We start from the raw sequence: 20,607 nt of genomic DNA on the forward strand, positions 1-20,607 counted from the left end.
TGTACAGGGTTTCTGAGGAGTGGCTGATGGATTTGAACTACCAACTTTGCATTTCAAACAGACCTTGTGATCCAGCACTTATCCTACATCACCACTCCAACTTTATAGTTAACAGACCAGAACTTTTCCTATAGTACTACACCAGAACTTGAATATTCCATTGTTATTTTAGTTAAGTTCTGTCAAGTCAGTCCTAACTCATAGCACCCCTGTATAGTGTTTCCAAAGAGTGGCAAGTAGGTTTGAATGTTAACAGTGCAGTGCTTCTTGTACAATGCCACACCAGGACTCCAGTTGTTAAGTGCCATAGAGTAGGTCCTGACTCAGTGACCAAGCATAGGGTTTCTTAGGCTTTAAATCTTTAAGGGAGCAGAAAGAATCATCTTTCTAATACAGAGCAGCTGGTGGGCTCAGCCACCTAACTAAAAGGTTACATGACTTGAAGACACAAAATAACAACAGCAACACAAACTATGAGTTCCAACCCAGTTCGTTTCATTTACAAGCTATGTGATTTAATGCAAGTTATATAACCTCTATAGTTCAGTGTTCTAATCTGTAAAATGTAGTTACTATCAGCACCCAGAATCTACATGAAGGCACTTAACAACAACAACAACAACTTTATTCTCAGACTCAGAGGGGCATTGTTGTCGTTGTTAAATGCTGTCTGGTAGGTTCTGATTTATAACTGAGGAGCAGCTGGTAGCTTTGAACCACCAACCTTGTGCTTACCAGTCCAGTGCTAATCCTACATTACCACACCAGGACTCCATAGGGGTCTCACAACTGTGAAACCTTTGACTCCCATGCAATCTCTGGGTGATGCAACTAGTTAATGCACTAATCTGCAATCCAAAAAGTTGGAGGTTTGAGTATATCCAGAATTATGTCAAAAGAAATGCCTGGTAATCTATTTCCCAAACATTATGGGGTCTCCATGAGTCATAATAACTCGAATGCAACTAGTAAAAAATCACGCAAAGCATGTTATTGATCCAAAATTTGAAATTCAATGACTGACACCATACATCTATTCTCTTTAAATATTTCAACAAACTAGAATGTATTACTGTCTTCCTTCAGGTGCTAGTTGAATCTAGAATATATCAATACTATAAATGTTTGAAAATTTTATTCTATGAAAGTGAAAAATATACTTACTAAATATATTTCCCCAATGCAATTGTTAAATGTCATCAAACTGGTTAGAACTCATAACGAGCTTGTGTAGGTTTACCGATGAGCAGCTGGTGATTCGCAGTCCGGTGCAGCAGAAATATATTGTGATAATAAAAAATTGTGATAATATAAATTGTAATATAATTATAGCAATTTTTATGGTCAACCTAATATCACATTTGTTTAAAGTTTTTATTGTGAATTAAGTGATAATTTATATGGGAGAACATTGGTTTTATACTCATTGTTTCATCGCAATAATTACAATCTCTTCCTTGCATCATCATTTCCAATGTCATTTTTTTATGTACATTTGTCCCATATTTATTGCTTTTCTTATAAAATGTGATAAAAGCCTTTTATAATTCTAAATATTAATGTTCAAAAAGAACATCTCAAGATCTATCTTAAAATACAGTGATATTATATACATACATAATATTCACTGCAAACAAGGAAAACCAGTTAATACTACTATTTACATACCAACCACTAAACTCAATGGTGATGAAATTAAAGACTTCTACAAACTTCCTCAATCTGAAATTGATAAAACATGCAATCCAGATGCATTGATAATTAGTGGTGATAAGAATGCAAAGGTTGGAAACAAAGAAAGGATTATTAGTTGGAAAACATGGCTTTGGTGATAGAAATTAAAAGATTGCACTATAGAATTCTGCAATACAAATGACTTTTCATTGCAAAAACCTTTTTTAAAAAATATAAAAGGAGACTATGCACATGAACCTTACCATACGGAATACACAGGAATCAAATTAACTATTTCTGTGGGAAGAGACTGGAAAAGCTATATATCATCAGCCAAAATAATATCAGGATCTCACTGTGGAACAGACCATCAATTGCTCATACGCAAGTCAGGCTGAAGCTGAAAAAAATTAAAACAAGTCCATAAGAGCCAAAATATGACCTTGAACATATCCCACCTGAATTTAGAGATCATCTAATTTATAGATTTGTTGCATTAGAATCTAATGACCAAAGTGCAGAAGAGTTGTGGAATGACATAAAGAATGTCATATTGGAAGAAAGCAAACGATTATTAAAAAAATCAGGAAAGAAAGAAAAGACCAACCAAAATGGATGTAAGAAGAGGCCCTGAAACTTGCTTTGTAGCATAGAGATGCTACTGCAAATCGAAGAACTGAGGAAATAAAAGAGCTGAACAGAAAACTTCAAAGACCATCTCGAGAAGACAAAGTATTATAATGAAATGTTCCAAGACTTGGAGTTAGAAAACAAAAAGAGAATAAAAAGCTCAGCATTTCTCAAACTGAAAGAACTGAAGTAAAAATTCAAGACTGAACTTGTAATATTGGTGGAGTCTTTGAACAAAATATTGAATTGATGCAGAAAGCATAAAAAGATATACACAGTGCCACTGTACCAGAAAGGAATATTCAGTCATTTCAATAGGTACCATAGGATCAAGAATTGATAGTACTGAAGGATGAAGTCCAACCTGACTGAAAATATTGTTGGAAATACAAGGTTCCAGGAAGTTACAGAAAACAAATTGATAACTTTCAACAAACCGATGAAACAATGGAGGCAATCACTCATCTATGCCAAGAAATTTGGAAGACAGCTATCTGGCCAGTCAATTAGAAGAGATCCATATTTATGCCCATTCCAAAGAAAGTTTACCCAACAGAATCAAATAATATCATTAATAACATATGCAAGTTAAATTTTGCTGAAGATTATTTAAACAACAACAACAACAAAAAAAAACCCACAAACGTATATCAACAGGGAACTGCCAGAAATTCAAGCCAGATTTAGAAGAGTACATGGAATGAGAGACATCATTGCTGATGTCAGATGGATCTTGGCTGAAAGCCCACTACACTTATTCAATCTGTATGATGAACAAGTAATCTGAGAATCTGGATTATATAAAAAGAATGTGGCATCAGGATTGGAGGAAAACTCATTAACAGCCTGCTATATGTGAGTGATACAATCTTGCTTGTTGGAAGGGAAGAGGACATAAAATACTTACTGATGAAGATCAAAGATCACAGCCTTCGGTATGGGTTGTACCCAATGGGAAGAAAACAACAATAGTCACAACTAGACCAAAAATAACATCATGATAATGGAAAAAAGAATGAAGTCATCAAAGAATTCATCTTGCTTGGATCTACCATCAACATTCATGAAAGCAGCAGTCAAGAAATCATACAACACATGGCATTAGGCAAATCTTCAGCCCAAGACCTTTTTAAAGTGTTCAAGAGTAAAGGTGTCAGTCTGAAGACCAAGGTACGCCTGATCCAAGTCATGCTATTTTCAATAGCCTCTGTGGTGCTATGAGTTAATGCATTGGACTGCAAGATTGGTTTGAACTACAAGGTCAGTGGTTCAAGCTCACCAGCCACTCCTCAGGAACCCTATACAGTGTCACTATGAGTTGGAACCGACTTGACAGCATTTAACAACAACAACAAGAATTCTTCCTTCTCAATTATAACTTCATTCCTACCTTTCTTATTTTTTCAGGCTTCATTAATACATAGTTGAACTGAAAATTAAACTTTAAAATTTCTTCTTTCCAAGTTATATTATTTTTATTGGGTAAAACCTAATTTTCTGTGCTGTATATATCACATTCTTTTTATTTTTGCACACTTTCATTTTCACCCTAACCTTTGTTTTATTTACTTTACATGAAAATCTTTATTTAACCTTTTATCAGTTGAATATAGGATTATTTCTTTTCTTTTTTATTTTCATTATTGTTGTTGTTAAGTACCACGGAGTATTTTCATTATCCACTAACAAATATAAATTTGCATTCACTGAACAGCGTTCAGGGAAGATAGTTCCTCAGATTTAGAGGATTAGTTAAGAATGTTGTAAAAGTGAATGAGATGGAAAGAAAGATGTTTTGTAAGGTTTATGCAAAAATCTCATTTTTTTTCTATTTTTAATGTGTGTTAATAGAAGAGAACAGGTTTTCCATTCAATGTTTCAGACAAGTTTCATCTCATTAACTGCATTCCCTACAATGAAACATCTCTGAATTCACTTCCTCTCTGTGTTTCCTATTTCCATTACTTATTTTTTCCTAACCCTTCTGAAATTTGTCATTGGGCAAATGCTGCCCTTTTGGGCTCAACTGGTTAAATATTATATGAGGTGTGTACCTTCCCAGTGTTATTGCTCCCACATATAGACTTGTCTATTATATGACTGAAAATTGAGCCATTGGAGTGAGTAATTTCCAGGCCTGAAGGATTCCATTAGTCTCTATCTGACCAGTAAACCTGGCCTCTTTTTTTATGATTTTGAGTTTTGTTCTAAGTTGGAGGACCTTCTATTATGATACTTTTCAGAGCAGGTGGTAGTTGTAGTTGGGCACCATCTGGTTCTTCTGGTCACTGTGTTGTGGAGACTGATGTTGGTATGATCCCTCAGTCCAATTGACTAATTGTTTCCATTCATCTTCCATTGCTATCACTCTTCTTTCCTCTTGACAGTGAGAGACCGCAACTGGTCATGCATAACCTTTTAAAACCTCAGTCACTATTCACCAAAGTAGAATGTAGAACACTGTCTTCGTGAACTACATTATATCAATCGACTTCCATTTCCTCTGAGACTATGGTCTGGAGTCTCCAGGCCTAGCAATTCATTCCCTAAAAATGTTTGGCTGTGTCTGAGGGCATTTTTTAGAACGTTAATCGACTCGACGGCACTTAACAACAACCACTGTAAGCTCCACAACATTCACGGATATATGTGTAACAAAGGTAAATACTCATGTACAAATATCCTCTGTGAGATTTAGACTTTTTTGTAGGTATACTCCCACTCTATTTCTCATACTCATTCAACCTGCATGTCCACTCATGCATCTAAACGTAGATCACCATTATTATAGGACTGTCTGTAATCCATCATATTTTGATGGCTACCCTCTTGTTGTGTATTACCTTTCCCTTCACCCAAGTTAACATGTGCTTACCCTCTTGGAGTCCTGGTGTGACCTTGTGGGCTAATATGCTGGACTGCAAAGTCAGTTTGAACTACAAGGTTGGTGGTTCAAGCTCACTAACTTTGACTTGCCTTTAAAACCCTATACAGGGTCACTATGGGTCAGAACCGATTCAACAGCACTTAATAACAACAAAAACCCTTTAGTAGGAGTTCTGGTGTGGTGCTGTAAGATAAGCACTCATTCTCAAGGTCAGTTTGAACTGCAATGTTGGCAGTTCAAACTTGTCAGTCACCCTTTTAAACCCTATACAGGGTCACTATGAATCAGAACCAACTCAACAGCTCTTAACAATAACAATAATCCTTTGTTGTTGTTGCTACTATTAAGTGTCATTGAGTCAGTTTTGACCCATCGCTATCCTGGCAGGAACTAATCCTCCTTACCACTCCCACCTTTGGCAACCATTCAAGAATGTTCCTTTTTGTGTGACAGTCTTTTCATGAAATTTTACAATAGTAGTCTCATGTAATATTTGTCCTTTTGTGATTGACTAATTTCACTCAGCATAATGTCCTACACGTTCATTCATGTTATTAGGTGTTTGGCAGATTTAACATTTCATAGTATTCCTTTGTGTATATATACTATAGTTTGTTTACCCAATCTTACAATAACAGGCATTTAGATTTTTCCATATTTTTGTTACTGTGAATAGTCCTGTGATAAGCATGTTGTTGTTCTTAGGTGCCATCAAGTCAGTACCAACTCATAGCAACCCTATGCACAACAGAATGAAACACTGCCCAGTCCTGGGCCTATCTCACAATCATTGCTACCCCTCAGCCCATTGCTGCTGCTGCTGCTGCTGCGGTGCCAATCCATCTCATTGGGAGTTTTCCTCTTTTTCTCTGACCCTCCACCTTGCCAAACATGATATCCTTCTCCAGTGACTACTCCCTCCTGACAATATGTCCCAAGTATGAGAGACAAAGTTTGGCCATCCTGACCTCCAAGGAGCATTCTGGTTGTACTTCTTCCAACACAGATCTATTTGTTCTTCTGGCAGTCCATGGTATTTTCAGTATTCTCTTCCAACACCATAACTCAAATATATCAGTTCTGCTAGAGTCTTCCTTACTCACTGTCCAGCTTTGCATGTGTATGACATTATTGAAAATAGCATCCCATGGGTCAGGGCACACCTTAGTCCTCAAGCTGACATCTTTGCTCTTCAACACTTTAAAGAGGTCTTGTGTAGCAGATTTTCCCAGTGCAGTATGTCATTTGATTTCTTGACTGCTTTTTCCATGAGTATTGATGGCTGATCCATGCAAAATGAAGTCTTTGACAACATCAATCTTTTCTCCATTTATATGAATGTTGTTTATTGGACCAGTGCCAAGGATTTTTGTTTTCTTTACATTGAGATGCAACCCACACCAAAGGCATGTGGTTGCGAACATGGATTTGCATATATCTATTCATGTCTCAACTCTTATTTCTCTAGTATATATATCAAATAGAGGGATTTCTGGGTCACATGGTAATTTTATTTCCAATTTTTAAGAATGCACCTTACCATTTTCCAAATTGGTTGAACCATTTTACAGCCCCTCTAGCAGTGGATGAGCATTTAAGTCTTTTCACACCTCCTCCAATAGTTCTTGAGTTTTATATGTTTTCAAACATTGCTTTTAATGCATAGTAGGTTTTGAGATGAGAGAGGTATTCTACTTTGTTCTTCTTTGGTAGTGCTTTGCTTATCCTGTGTCTCTTTCTTTTTTTATATAAAATCCTTATAACTTACCAGTAAATGACATCATGATAAATGGAGAAAAGACTGAAGTTATCAAGGACTTCATTTTCCTTGGATCTGCAGTCAATGTTCATGGGGCCAGTAATCAAGAAATTAAACCATTAGACAAATCTGCTGCATGAGACCTCTCAAAAGTACTCAAGAACAAAGCTATGTTTGAGGACTAAGGTGTTCCTGACCCAAACCATAGTATTTCCAACACTACATGTGAAAGCTTGATAGTGAAGAAGAAAGACTAGAGAGAATAAGCTATCAATTTGAATTACATTGTTGGCAAAGAATATTGAAAATATTGTGGACTTCAGAAGAACAAACAAATCTGTGTGGGAAGAAGTAAGGCAGAATGCTCCTTAGAAGCCAGGGTGGCAAGACTTCATCTTTAGTTTTTAGTTCATACTATTAAGAAGGATCCGTGCCTGGAAAAGCACATGATGTTTGGTAAACGAGAAGGTCAGCAAAAAAGAGGTGCACAAAAAGCAAACAAAATGGATTGATACAGTGGCTGCAACAAAAGGTAATAACCATTGTGAGGATGGCACAGGACCAGGCAGTATTTTGTTCTGTTGTGCATAGGGTCACTATGAATCAGAACTGAACTGATGGCAAACATCAACAACATGAGTCAGAATTGACTCCGTGACAGCATAGGTCTGAAAATTATTAAACCTGGTTTCCTTCTTTAAACAAAGGGATAAAAGGTCAAATTTAAATGGAGTAAAAAAATCATTAAAACATAAAAACATAAGGACTAACAAAAAACATTCTAATTAAGGATACAAATCTTAGTTTACTTTATGAAGAAAGCTGACATAGACCAAATGAAGGTAATATGTCTCTACCTGCATGGCATGTGATTGATCTCTAGTGTGCATCATTACTTCATGTTTCTACATGCCACTTAAACAGCACCAGTAGCTTGAGAAATGAGGCTAGAAGACAGAGCAGAGGAAACATGATGTTAAAATTAAGCTTTTATCAAACCTCATCCTTAAAAGTCAGTGAGCAGTGTTCCCAAAGGAACAGCTGGAGAGCACATTATATGACTGCAGTTAAAGGGTTACCTAGACCAACACTTGTTATTGGTAAGTGCCGTTGAGTCAGTTATGACTCATAGCAACCCTGGGTAGTTTTTCAAAAGAGGAGCTGGTGGGTTTGAACCACTAACCTACTGGTTAGCAGTCCAGTGCTTATCCTATAGTATCACACCAGGATTCCACATAAACACTTAGGGAGAGGTAATAAACATTGCCTTCCCTGTATAGGGTTTCTAAAGAGTTGTTGGTGGGTTTGAGATGACATTCACCTTCTCTAATTTTAAACCATTCAATATTCCATCGTTCCATTCTAGAACTTCTTCTTGGTCTATGTACAGGTTCGTCATGAGTACAAGGAAGTGTTCTGAAATAACTCATTCTTCTCAATGTTATCTATAGTTTGTTATGATCCACGTAGTATTAAAAAACCTTTCAATAGTTAACAAAGCTCAAGTAAACATCTTTTTGGTGTTCTTTGCTTTTAGCCAAAATCCATCTAATGTCAGCATTGTTATCCCTAGTTGCATACTCTCTTCTAAATCCAGCTTTATTTGATGGCATCTCCTTATCAATATACCGTTTCAGTCTTTTTAAAATTGTCTTCAACAAAATTTTACTTGTGTGTGATATTAGTGATATTGTTTGAGGATTTCCATATTCCATTGGGTCACATTTCTTTAGAATGTGCACAAATAGGGACTTCTTCCCATTAGTTGGCCAGGTAGCTATCTTCCAAATTTCCTGACATGGATGAGTGAGTGCCTCCAGTACTGATTCAGTTTGTCAAAACCTTTCCATTTGTATTCTGTCAATTCCTGTAGCCTTGTTTTTTTTTTGTTTTTGTTTTTGTTTTTGTCATTGCCTTCAGTATACAGCTTTCACTTCTTTATTAACATTGGTTCTTGAGCATATGCTACTTCTTGAAATGGTTGAACATGGAACATTTCTTTTTGGTACAGTGACTCTGTATACGTCTTCCATCTTCTTTTGATGTTTCTGACATCATTCAAATTTTGTCCATATAATCCTTCAATATTACAAGTTAAGGCTTGACATTTTCCTTCAGTTCTTTCAGCTTGAGAATGGCTGAGTATGTTCTTCCCTTTTGTTTTATAATCCAGGTCTTTGCAAACTTCATTATAATATTTGGCTTTCTCTTCTCAAGCTGCCATTTGGAATTTTCTGTTTAACTCTTACTTCATCATTTCCTCCAGTTGCTTTTGCTTCTGTACACCGAAGAGCAAGTTTCAGATACTCTCTCTGACATCTTCCACTTGGTTTTTTCCCCGTCTTGTTAATGACCTTTTGCTTTTTTCCTGTGTGCTGTTTTTGATGTTCTTCTAAGCCTTCGGTCGTTACTGTTTTATGCATCAAATCTATTCTTGTTATATAATTGTTAAGTATCGTCGACTCTATTCTGACTCATAACAACCCTGTATAGGGTTTCTGAGGAGCAGTTGGTGAGTTTGAACGACTGAGCTTACAGTCCAAACTGACCTTATGGTTGAGTGCTTATCCTGTAGTACCAGGACTCCATTCTTGATGTGGTGGTGGTGGTAATGTGCTGTGGAGTTGGAACCGACTCATAGCGACCCTGTACAAGGTTTCCAAGGCTGTAAGGTAGTGTAGTGGTTACGAATCGGGCTGTGAACCTTAAGGTCAGCAGTTCGAAACTACCAGGTGTTCCGTGGGAGAAAAATGAGGCTTTACGGGAGCCCGTAAAGATTTACAGCCTCGGAAACCCTGTACAGTGGAGTCGGAACCGACTCCACGGCACATAACAACAACAAATCTTTATGGGAGCAGAAAGCCTCATCTTTCTCCCGCGGAACAGCTGGTAGTTTCGAATTGCTGACCTTAAGGCTCACAGTCCGATTCGTAGTCTCTATAAATGCAGATGCAATATATTTAACATCATATATTGGCTCTTATGGACTTGTTTTAATTTTCTTCAGCTTCAGTCTGAACTTGTATATGAGCACTTGATGGTCTGTTCAATAGTCTCCCCTTGATTTTGTTTTGGCTGATGATATTAAGCATTTCCAACACCTCTTCTCACAAATTGTTGTAGTCAATTTGACTCTTCTGTATTTCATCTAGTGAGGTTCAGGTATATAGTCACCTTTTATGTTGCTTTAAAAAAGTATTTGAAATTAACAAGTGATTGACATTGCAAAATCCTGTTGTGTGTTCTCTAGCATAGTTTCTGTCATCACAGTTATATTTTCCAACTACGGATCCTTCTTCCTCTTTCCTACCAACTTTCACATTCCAATCGCCAATAATAATCAATGCATCTTGATTGCATATTTGAACAGTTTCAGACTGAGGAACTTAGTTGTTTTTGTTAAGTGCTGTTGAGTTGATTCTAACTCATAGCAACCCTACATAGGGTTTCTGAGGAGCAACTGATGGTTTTTAACTGCCGACCTTGTGCTCTACAGTCCAGTGCTGATCCTACAGTGCTACACCAGTACTCCAAGGAAGTTAGTTGTTGTGTTGTTGTTAAGTGTCATCAAGTTGATTCAAGGAAGTTGGTAGAAGTCTTCAATTTCATCATCATTGACTTTAGTGGTTGGTGTGTAAATTTGAATAATAATGAATTAGCTGATCCTCTGTAAATATATGGATATTATCCTATCACAGACAGCATTGTACTTCAGTATAGATTTTGCAATGTTGTTTTGGACAAGTGAATGAACACCATTCTTCCTCAATTTATTGTTCCTGTCATAGTAAACCATATCATTATTTGATTCAAAACAGCCAATACCGATCCAACGATATCAATCTTTGTGCATCCCATTTCAGTTTTGAAAACTTCAAATTTTCCTAGATTCATGCTTCATACTTTTCACATTGTACTTTTTCATGGATATTTAAAACTGTTTCTTCTTGCTTTAAGTTGTTCCATATCTGCAAATGAAGGTCCCTATTGCTTAACTTCATCCATGTCATTAAGATCAAATCTACTTTGAGGAAGTAGCTCTTTCCCAGTTTAATTTAAGTACCTTCCAACTTGAGAAGCTCAATTTCTGGCACTACCTCTGAAAAGGTTCTGCTGCTAGCCATCAGGTTTTCTGTGGCTAGCTATTCAGAAGTGCTCTGCCTCTCCTTCTTCCTACTCTTCCTTAACCTGAATGTTGCTCTGAAAATGATCCAACATGGGTGACCTGACTGGTATTTTAAATAGTGATGGCATAGCTTTTAGCTTCACAGCAACATACAGACTACCACAGTATGACAAGCTGACAGACAATAACTATGAAATAAATAGAATAGAAATGTCCTAGTAGTTTCCAAGGCTGTAAATCTTTACAGAAGCAGACTGTCACATCTTTCTTCTGTGTTATGGCTGGTGGGTCTGAAAAGGTAACATTTCTGTTGGCAGCTGAGTGCTTACCCATTGTGTCACCAGGATTCCTTACTTATCAGAATATTACTCTGATAAAGCACTTCACAGCTAGCATATCCTTCTTCTAGTATATTATTTATACTTTAAAAATCTCCATGATTAAATCAAATAATGTCAGATTATGAGTCATACGCCTTTATCTTTATTGGTTTCCTGTTTATCTGAAGCATTAAAAGTGTGGCTGCTTTGTTTTTCTTTGAAAGCAATAACTAATTCATCCAATATTATAGCTTCAAAACTCAAAAAGTTGATCAATAGATTGCATCAAGCATTACCTGTGTGTACCATTAACCATCTTAATTTGTTTCTCTGAGAAATCTCATTGCTTCTTTATATTCCACCATCTCTTCAACTAATGTTTATAATGTGATTAGATTTACCTACAGTAGGCAGTTAAAAATTGTTGTCTAAAGCTGTACGTCTCACATGCTTTGCAGCAAAGACACTTGCTTATTATAGTGACTTCAAATAGTGGCTCATTTTTAGTAAGAAACAATTTCACTGAAAGGCATTTCAGTTATCTGATGACATTCGTGTCAGCATATCTTTGTTAACTTGATAACACAGCCATCTTAGATCCTTCTATAATTTGAGAAGTCTATTATCCAACAGGCTTCAGGAAGGCCAAGGTCAACTTGGAAACAACATAACTACATTTATAGACAAGTGACACTCTTGGGAGTCCCCAAATCAGGACATGGCACAGGCAACAGTAACACAGTACAAGATGATTTTTTAAAGATGGGGAGAAAAGTTAACTGTGGAACACGAGCTCATATGTGGTTATCTGACAAAGTTACATTAAGCAGAGACAATTTTCAATATAACCAATGATGAGAATGCTCTTTGCTAGAGAAACAATGTTGGCAGTGTTCAGATTTCTGTTTTGTTTGTTTATATGCAGCCAGTCAGGAAAACTCTGCTGTATTTTCATTGGAAAGAAAATATTGAACTAATGAGTTTTATGATCACACTGATGATTTGTGTGTGTGTGTACATTTTTTTCTTTTAAAAATTATTTTGTTGCTTTTATAAAGTTGTTGTTGTTGTTAAATGCTGTCGAGGTAATTCCAACTCATAGCAACCCTGTATAGAGTTTCCAAGGAACTGCTGGTGGGTATGGATTTCCAGTCTGTGGTTTGCAGTCTGGTGTTGATCCTACAAAGTCGCACCAGCAGTTCATTTACAAAGTAGAAAAGTTTAATGTTCTTACAGAAGGCAAAGAGGTATCCTATGACATAAGTGAGAGAATTTCTGAGACAATAAATATCAAACTTCCCATGAAAGGCCTTGGGATGCATTTTAGGGTTGACATTTTAAGCATCTGAGGAGAGACTCAATGTTATTTTTACTGAAGAGTTTTTCTAGCTAAGTGAAATACAAAAAGTTTGTTAACCTTATTATTGCAAAAAAAAGGAAAGAAATGAAGAATATTAACTGAAATTTCTTTTAAAAATTTTGGCTTACTTAATTTTATTAGTCATAGCATATGCATTTCATTTTGTTTTACCTTTACAATATTCAACAACATTCTCTTGTACAATGGTCTAATGATGGTTATAATATTTTCTGCAAAGGAGTCTTTCTCTGTTTTCCTTTCTCAGGTTAATATTTCACAGAGTATTTATGCTGTTGTTGTTATTAGGTGCCATGGAGTTAGTACCAACTCATAGCGACCCTATGTACAACAGAATGAAACACTGCCCAGACTTGCACCAATCTCATATTTGTTGCTACATTTAAGCCCATTGTAGCTGTCACTTTGCCAATCCATCTCATTTGGGGGGTTTCCTTTTTTTCTCTGACCCTCCACTTTACCAAGAACTTTATTTAGAAAATTTTTATTAACCTGCCACTAGAAACCAGGGATTTGTCTAAGTGTTAAGAGATACAGCCTGGTGTGGTACTGTAGGATAAATATTGCACTGCAAGGTCAGTTTGATTGGCAAAGTTGGCAGTTCAAATTCACAGCCACTCCTCTGATACCCTATACAGGGTCTCTATGAGTCAGACCCTATTTGACAGCACATAACAACCAGAAAAAGCTATAGCAGTGGAAGTAAATAGATTTTAAATCAGAAAAATAAGTAAAATGTATAGTATTAGGATGACAATAAGTACTTAAAAGTAAAGTGGGAAAGTTATATAGCAAGTATAAGACTTGCAATTATAGAAGATAAAGTGCTAAGTGAAGTCTTCACCAGCAAAGTAAGATTTGATGATGACCAAGGGAGAAGAGAACGCCAGTTATTTTGATATTTGGGGACTGATTGTCTAGAAAGACAGAAGTCTATGTGATAGCAGCTTGCTTGACTTTCTCATAAGGACAGTGCATCTGAACTGAGATGAACAAGGGTGTCAGGAATTAGGGAATGAAAAAAAAATGAGGTAAAAGATTAATAAAAGTAGAAATCATGTAGACCTTTCTACTCCATTATGAAGTCTTTGCTTTTTACTCTGAGTAAAATGGGAGCCCTTTTAGCTTCTGTTTTCATATTTTAAGGGCACACCTCTGACTACTGTTCTGAGATAGACTGAATGTTAGGATGGTAAAGGTGGAATCAAAGGAACCTGTTAGGAGGCCACTGGAATAATCTACATGACACATGATAGTTTGGAGCAAAATGAAAGCTGTAGTTACAGAGAAATGGTGTGAGATTCTACATATGCTTAATTCAACACTAAAGGAATTGACTGGTATATTGGAAGTGGTGGTAGTGGTGGTTGTGTGCCAAGTCAATTCCAACTCACAGCGATCCTGTATAGGGGTTCCGAGGCTGTAATTCTTTACAAGAGCAGAAAACCACTTATTTATCCCATGGAGTGACTGGTAGATTTGCACTACTGACGTTGCAGTTAATATCCCAACTCATAATCCACTGCTCTACCAGGGCTCCTCGTATTGAATATAGGGCATGGGGGAAAAATATGTTGACAATATCCAGAATTTCCCTATTCCCTATTTAGCTAAAAATCACTCTGAATATGAATAATATAATAACATTTTTAAACATTAATTTTAGCTATATGTAATTGAAAGGCTGTCTTTGTTATTAAAATGCAGGAGAAAAGTGACCTAGGAATCATCATCTAGTGACTAAGGAAATGCGTGATTGTTGGCTCTTGGGCAGTCAAGGAGCCAATGAGCCTGAGGTCACAGGTGTAATCTTTGTATGAGGCTATGAGCTTTGCATGTTACACTCCATGAATTCTATTCCTAGCTTTATACATGTAGCTGATAAAAAGTATGCTGTTACTGAGAAAGGAAGCCTGCAAAATTGTAAGAAGAGGACATTTCATATGCATCATCGTTGCCAGCAAAACAACTCATAGCACTTGCTTTATTTACCAGCAATGAAAGTAAATAGCGTTGTCCTTACATTTAGACACCACATTAGTACTAAGAAAATAAGGAATACATATGCTTAATGGAATGTATTTTCCTCAGAGAAATGAGTGAAATAGTCAGTGAGTGAAATAGTCAGTGGCTTATAAGAAAGTATACCCATTCCTCTCATAGGGACTTGCTTAGGTTCCAAAGGCCAGGTGATTATACAAAATTGGTGGCATATGAAGAGGCAGAAGCTAGTGACGTAGCCCTGGAGCCCAGACCCTCAGAATCACTATGCCTCTGGCATTGGTGTGCACTAGACCCCAAGACATTGCTATTGTGGCTGGTGTTTAAGGGGACCTGGGCCCTATGGCTGGATAAGAGGTACAGTTGACTGCTCTGGGGCACCAACAACTGGCAGAACTTGGAGTCAAAATGGTTGGTGGGAATTGCTGTCCATGCCCATCATCACAACTTCAGCTATCTGCTATAGGCAAGGGAAGACTTCAGGGAAATAAGTGATGAGATGCTAATCTTGGAGGACTTGGAATCCAAGGTTGGGAACCTAAAGACTAACAGTTTCTTATCAGAGTAACTCAGCAGCATGGGTCATGGAGGAGTGGGGGAAGGGCAGCTTCAGCTGCAACCCACACCACAAATTACTTCTGGTGTGGCATTGTAGGATCAGCACTGGACTATAGGATTGGCAATTCAAACCCACCAACTGCTCCTCAGAATCCCTATAAAGGGTTGATAACATCCTTACCTGCAAAGTACTATCCAAAGTGTTGAATATAGGGAAACAGCATTTAGTAGTGATACCTACCCCCAGTCACTGGACCTCTCCAACCACTCATGGACCCATCTCAGAAGAGATCCTTCAGAACTGCCTCAGTCACCTCCTTGCCAAGAAGAGCTGCATGGTGATCCAATGGTGGGAATAAGACTGGCAAGAGACCTTCTGATAAGCTGACTGTTTCAGCTATGTGTGTGAATGACATCATTCTGCAGGCTAGACCTAGGAAAAAATGCAGGTTAATATGCAAAATAGTCAGATAGTAGATACATACTACTGTCCTAAATGTGAAATGATACATAATGAAATAGTTGAGGTGAGGAATGTGTTCTTAGGAGTAAGTTGTATGTTTTGTTTTTCAAAGGATACATAAAAATGCAAGAAAGGTTTTAATGAATAATACATTAAGGAGATCTGATAACATAGTGGTTAAGAATCGGGCTGCGAACCTTAAGGTCAGCAGTTCTAAACTATCAGCTGTTCAGTGGGAGAAAGATGAGGCTTTCTGCTCCCATAAAGATTTATAACCCCAAAAACCCTGTACAGGGTCACTATGGGTTGGAATCGACTTGACAGCACTTAACAACAACAACAACAGAATTGTTTAAAAATTGTGACTCACTATTGTGGAATTCACTTCCCTTTTTCTTTTTTATTTCAGAACCAAGCGATAGACCACCCATGCTGTTAATTGCAAATTCTGAAACAATTGAGGTCTTCTATCTTAATGGAAGTAAAATAGCAACTCTGAGCTCAGTCAATGGAAATGAAATTCATACTGTGGATTTTATTTACAATGAAGATATGATTTGTTGGATTGAATCAAGAGAATCTTCAAACCAACTCAAATGTATCCAAATAACAAAAACAGGAAGATTAACAGATGAATGGGCAATCAATATTCTTCAGTCTTTTCACAGTGAGTGTTTCAATTCATATTGTATATCACTATTAAAGGAATTTGTTCTACAGACCTATAGGCAGGATTCTTATAATTTTCTACTATTTCTTATGGATGTTGAAAAACTATATAGACAAATATGAACATATAAATAAATATACTCACTACAAATTTTGCATATGCACATACATATGTAGTTTCTCTATTTCAGCAAATAGTAAATTGCAGTTAATATTCATTCTTTCCTTAATGCTTCTTACAGTGTCACCTAGTTGAGAATTGTGATTTTTCACTGAATGCTAGTTGAAAATGTGATAGTGAAGGTGGGATTTTTTTAAAAGCAAGAAAGAGAGTTGATAATGATATGCTCATCAAGTATAGTGTTTTTAAAAATTCCTAGAAAATCATTAGGCTTATACTAATTGGAAGCAATGACATGTGTTACATATATTTTTTTCACTCTTTTTTAGCATATTGGAGTAGTAGCACATTCTGTTCCAAAGAGTGGCTTATGCTTTGTGATTTGCTTTGATTTCTCATGTCAAAAATCTCAAAACTAGTAACTGTACTCTTCTTTCATAATAACATCAGTGAAATCATGTTCTCTCCCTTCTTCCCTCCCTTTTCTCCATATGCTGTTGTTGTTTTTAAATGCAGTCAAGTCAGTTTCTACTCATAGCAACCCTGTGTAGGGTTTCTGAGGAGCGGCTGGTGAGCTTGAACTGCTAACCTTGCAGTCCAGTACATTAATCTATAGTGCCACACTAAGACTCCACTTAGGAGTATATAATTTTATTCAAGCCTGGGGTGACTGTATGTATGAGAATTTCAAAATTTGTCCATTTATTTTATGTTTTGTAGGAAGAAAAAAAAATGTTCTTACTAAACTGAAAATCTTCAGAGAAATGGAGAAAAAGGTCTACAACAAATTTAAGAAGGAAATAAAAAGAGAGAGAGAGAGTGCTATGCTGGAGTATACCTTTTAAATATAAAATGGTGATTTAGATTCAATATGCTTTTATTAAAGAGTTTGATATACCATTAATAAGTCCTACTGGGCCACTGCAGGTTAATGCACTGGACAGCAAGGTCAGTTCAAACTGCAAGGTCAGGGATTCAACCTCACCAGCCACACTGCAGAAACCCTATACAGGGTTGCTATGAGTCAGAATCAACATGGCGACATATAACAGAAATAACATACAATTAAAGGGATTGGTTATTTATCCTTTTTAGACATAAGGAAATAGTACTATGTAACAACAGAACATTGTGCTTCAATTAAATAATACATCAGTGGTAATATGTAAATGAAATATAAAGGTATAATTGGCTACACATAAGTAAACAAAAAACGAATATAGGGCTCAGCTACTGAAAATCCATGTAACATACATAAAACAACTTATAAAGCCCTTTACTATGGCATGGACTAAAAATCCCAGTGAAAGTAGTAAAAATAAAAAATAAAAAAAACTTTTTGTCAAATCAATTCTGACTCTTAGTGAGTGTATAAGAGAAAGTGAAACAGCCCCATGAGGTTTCCAAGCTAGTAAATATAGAAGCAGATTGCCACAATTTCTCCCCTCATGAATTCGAACCTCCAACCTTTTGGTTAGCAGCTAAGTACAATAACATTTGTACAACCAGGGATCCTTGTGAATGGAGCAGACACTTCAACAAGTCTATTGAAAAATGGTCACTTATCATAAACAGCAAGTAATAAAGTAGTAGCAACCACTACTCATTTGTCAGTTTCCCATACTGTGGTGGTTTGCATGTTGCTGTGATTCTGGAAGCTATGCCATGGTTTTTTTTAAATACCAGCAGAGTCACCCATGGTAGACAGGTTTCAGATGAGCTTCCACACTAAGACAGACTAGGAAGAAGAAGAGATGGAGCACTTCCAAATATTTAGTGAAAAACTTATGAATATCAATGGAACAATGTCAGATAGCCTCTGAACTAAATAATAAAATGTGATGAATACTGCCAGAAAATGAGCCCCTCTGATTGGAAGCCACTCCAAATACAACAAGGGAAGAGATGCTTCCTTAAAGTAAAGTTGACTGTGATGATATAAATGGGGTAAGCTTTCAGGATCTTCATTTGCTGCTGGGGCACATCTCAAAATGAGGCAAACAAGATATAAACATCCATTAGTAATCAGAACATGGAATGTAAAAAGTATGAATCTAGAAAAAATGGAAGTTGTCAAAAATGAAATGTAACACATAAACATCAATATCCTAGGCATTAGTGAACTGAAATAGACTGTTATTGGCCATTTTGAATCTGAAAATTACATGATTTACTATGCCAGGAAGGATAAAGTAAAGAGGAATGGTGTTACATTCATCATTAAAAGGAACATTTTAAAATCAGTCTTGAAGTGCAAAGCTGTCTGGGTTAGGATAATATCCATACGCCTACAAGGAACACCAGTCAATACGATTATTATTCAAATTTATACACCAAACACTAAATCCAGTAATGATGAAATTGAAGAGTTTTATCAGCTGCTTGAGTCTAAAATTGATCAAATAATCAATCAAGATACTTTAATAATTACTGGTGATTATAATGTAAAGTTTGGAAACAAAGAGGAAGGACCAGTTGTTGGAAAATATGGCCTCAGTGATAGAAAAGATGCTGGAGATAACATGATAGAATTTTGCAAGACCAATGATTTGTTTATTGCAAATACCATTTTTTAAACAAAATAAAAGATGACTGAGTATATACATAGACCTCACAAGATGGAATACACAGAAATCAAACTGACTACTCTGTTGAAAGAGATATTGGAAAAGCTCCATAGCATCAATCAAAACAAGGCCAGGGATTGATTGTGGAATGAACCATCAATTGTGTAGATGCAAGTTCAGGCTGAAGCTGAAGAAAATTAAAACAGGTCCATGAGAGTCAAAATATGATTTTGAACATATCCCACCTGAATTTACAGATCATCTCAAAAACAGATTTGATTAATTAGACAGTAATTACTGAAGACCAGTAGAGTTATTGGATAACATCAAGAATATCGTGCAGGAGGAAAACAAAGCATCATTTTTCTTTTCAAGAAGAAAAAGACCAAAATGAATGTCTGAAGAGACTCTAAAATTTGCTTTCCAGCTTAGAAATGCTAAAGCAATGTAAGAGATAAGGAAGTAAAAGAGCTGAATAGAAATTTTAACAGGCATACAAAGTCAAATACTATAATGAAATGCACAAAGATCTGGAGTTGGAAAACGAAAGGGGAAGAACACGCTTAGCATTTATCAAGCAGAGGGAACTGAAGAAAACTTTCAAGCCTTGAATTGCAATATCGAAGGATTCTATTTGCAAAATATTGAATGATATAGAATGTATCAAGAGAAGACAGATGGAATACACAGTCACTATACCAAAAATAAGTATTCAATGTTCAACCATTTCAAGAAGTAGCATATGATCAAGAGCCAGTGATATCAAAAAAAAGAAGTCCAAGGTGCTCTGAGGGCATTGACAAAGAACAAGGTTCCAGGAATTGGTGGAATACAAGTTGAAGTCTTTCAACAAACTGATGCAGACTTAAGGCAGTCATTCAGCTGTGCCAAGAAATTTGGCCAACTAATTAGAAGAGATCCATATTTGTGTCCATTCCAAAGAAAGGAGACCAAAAGGACATCATTGGACAATATCATTATTATCACATGCAAGTAAAATTTTGTTAAAGATAATTTTAAAATGGGTCTTGTAGTACATTGATAGGGAGCTCTGTGAGGTTCAGGCCAGAGGAGCACATGGAATGAAGGATATCATTGCTGGTGTCAGATGGGTCTTAGCTAAAAGTAGAGGATTCCGGAAATCCTGTCTTTTTGTGACTATGCAAAAGTTTTGACAAGCTATGGACAATGCTGAAAATGAGTACTCTGGAACACTTAATTGTACTCATGAGGAAGCTGTACATAGACCAAGAGGTAGTTGTTTGAACAGAACAAGAGAACACTGAATTTTTTTAAAATCAGGAAAGGTATACACCAGGGTTATATTCTTTCACCATACTTATTCTATCTGTATGCTGAGCAAATAACCTGAAATCTGGATTATATGATAAAGAATGTGACATCAGGATTTGAGAAAGACTCATTAACAATCTATAATATTCAGATGATACAAC

At 36.4% G+C, this 20,607-nt stretch overlaps 1 protein-coding gene across 1 annotated transcript in view; it reads left to right on the forward strand.

The window, feature by feature from the left end:
• The window catches only part of LRP1B (low density lipoprotein receptor-related protein 1B), a 2,342,762-nt gene that overhangs the window by 829,934 nt on the left and 1,492,221 nt on the right, over positions 1 to 20,607 (forward strand). The window contains exon 6 of the mRNA XM_006834597.1: positions 16,206 to 16,463. Coding sequence (XP_006834660.1) covers positions 16,206 to 16,463 — 258 coding nt within the window. The remainder of the gene's footprint in view (positions 1 to 16,205; positions 16,464 to 20,607) is intronic.

Source organism: Chrysochloris asiatica, unplaced genomic scaffold (assembly GCF_000296735.1).
Source record: "Chrysochloris asiatica unplaced genomic scaffold, ChrAsi1.0 scaffold00012, whole genome shotgun sequence".
Classification (NCBI taxonomy): Eukaryota; Metazoa; Chordata; class Mammalia; order Afrosoricida; family Chrysochloridae; genus Chrysochloris; species Chrysochloris asiatica.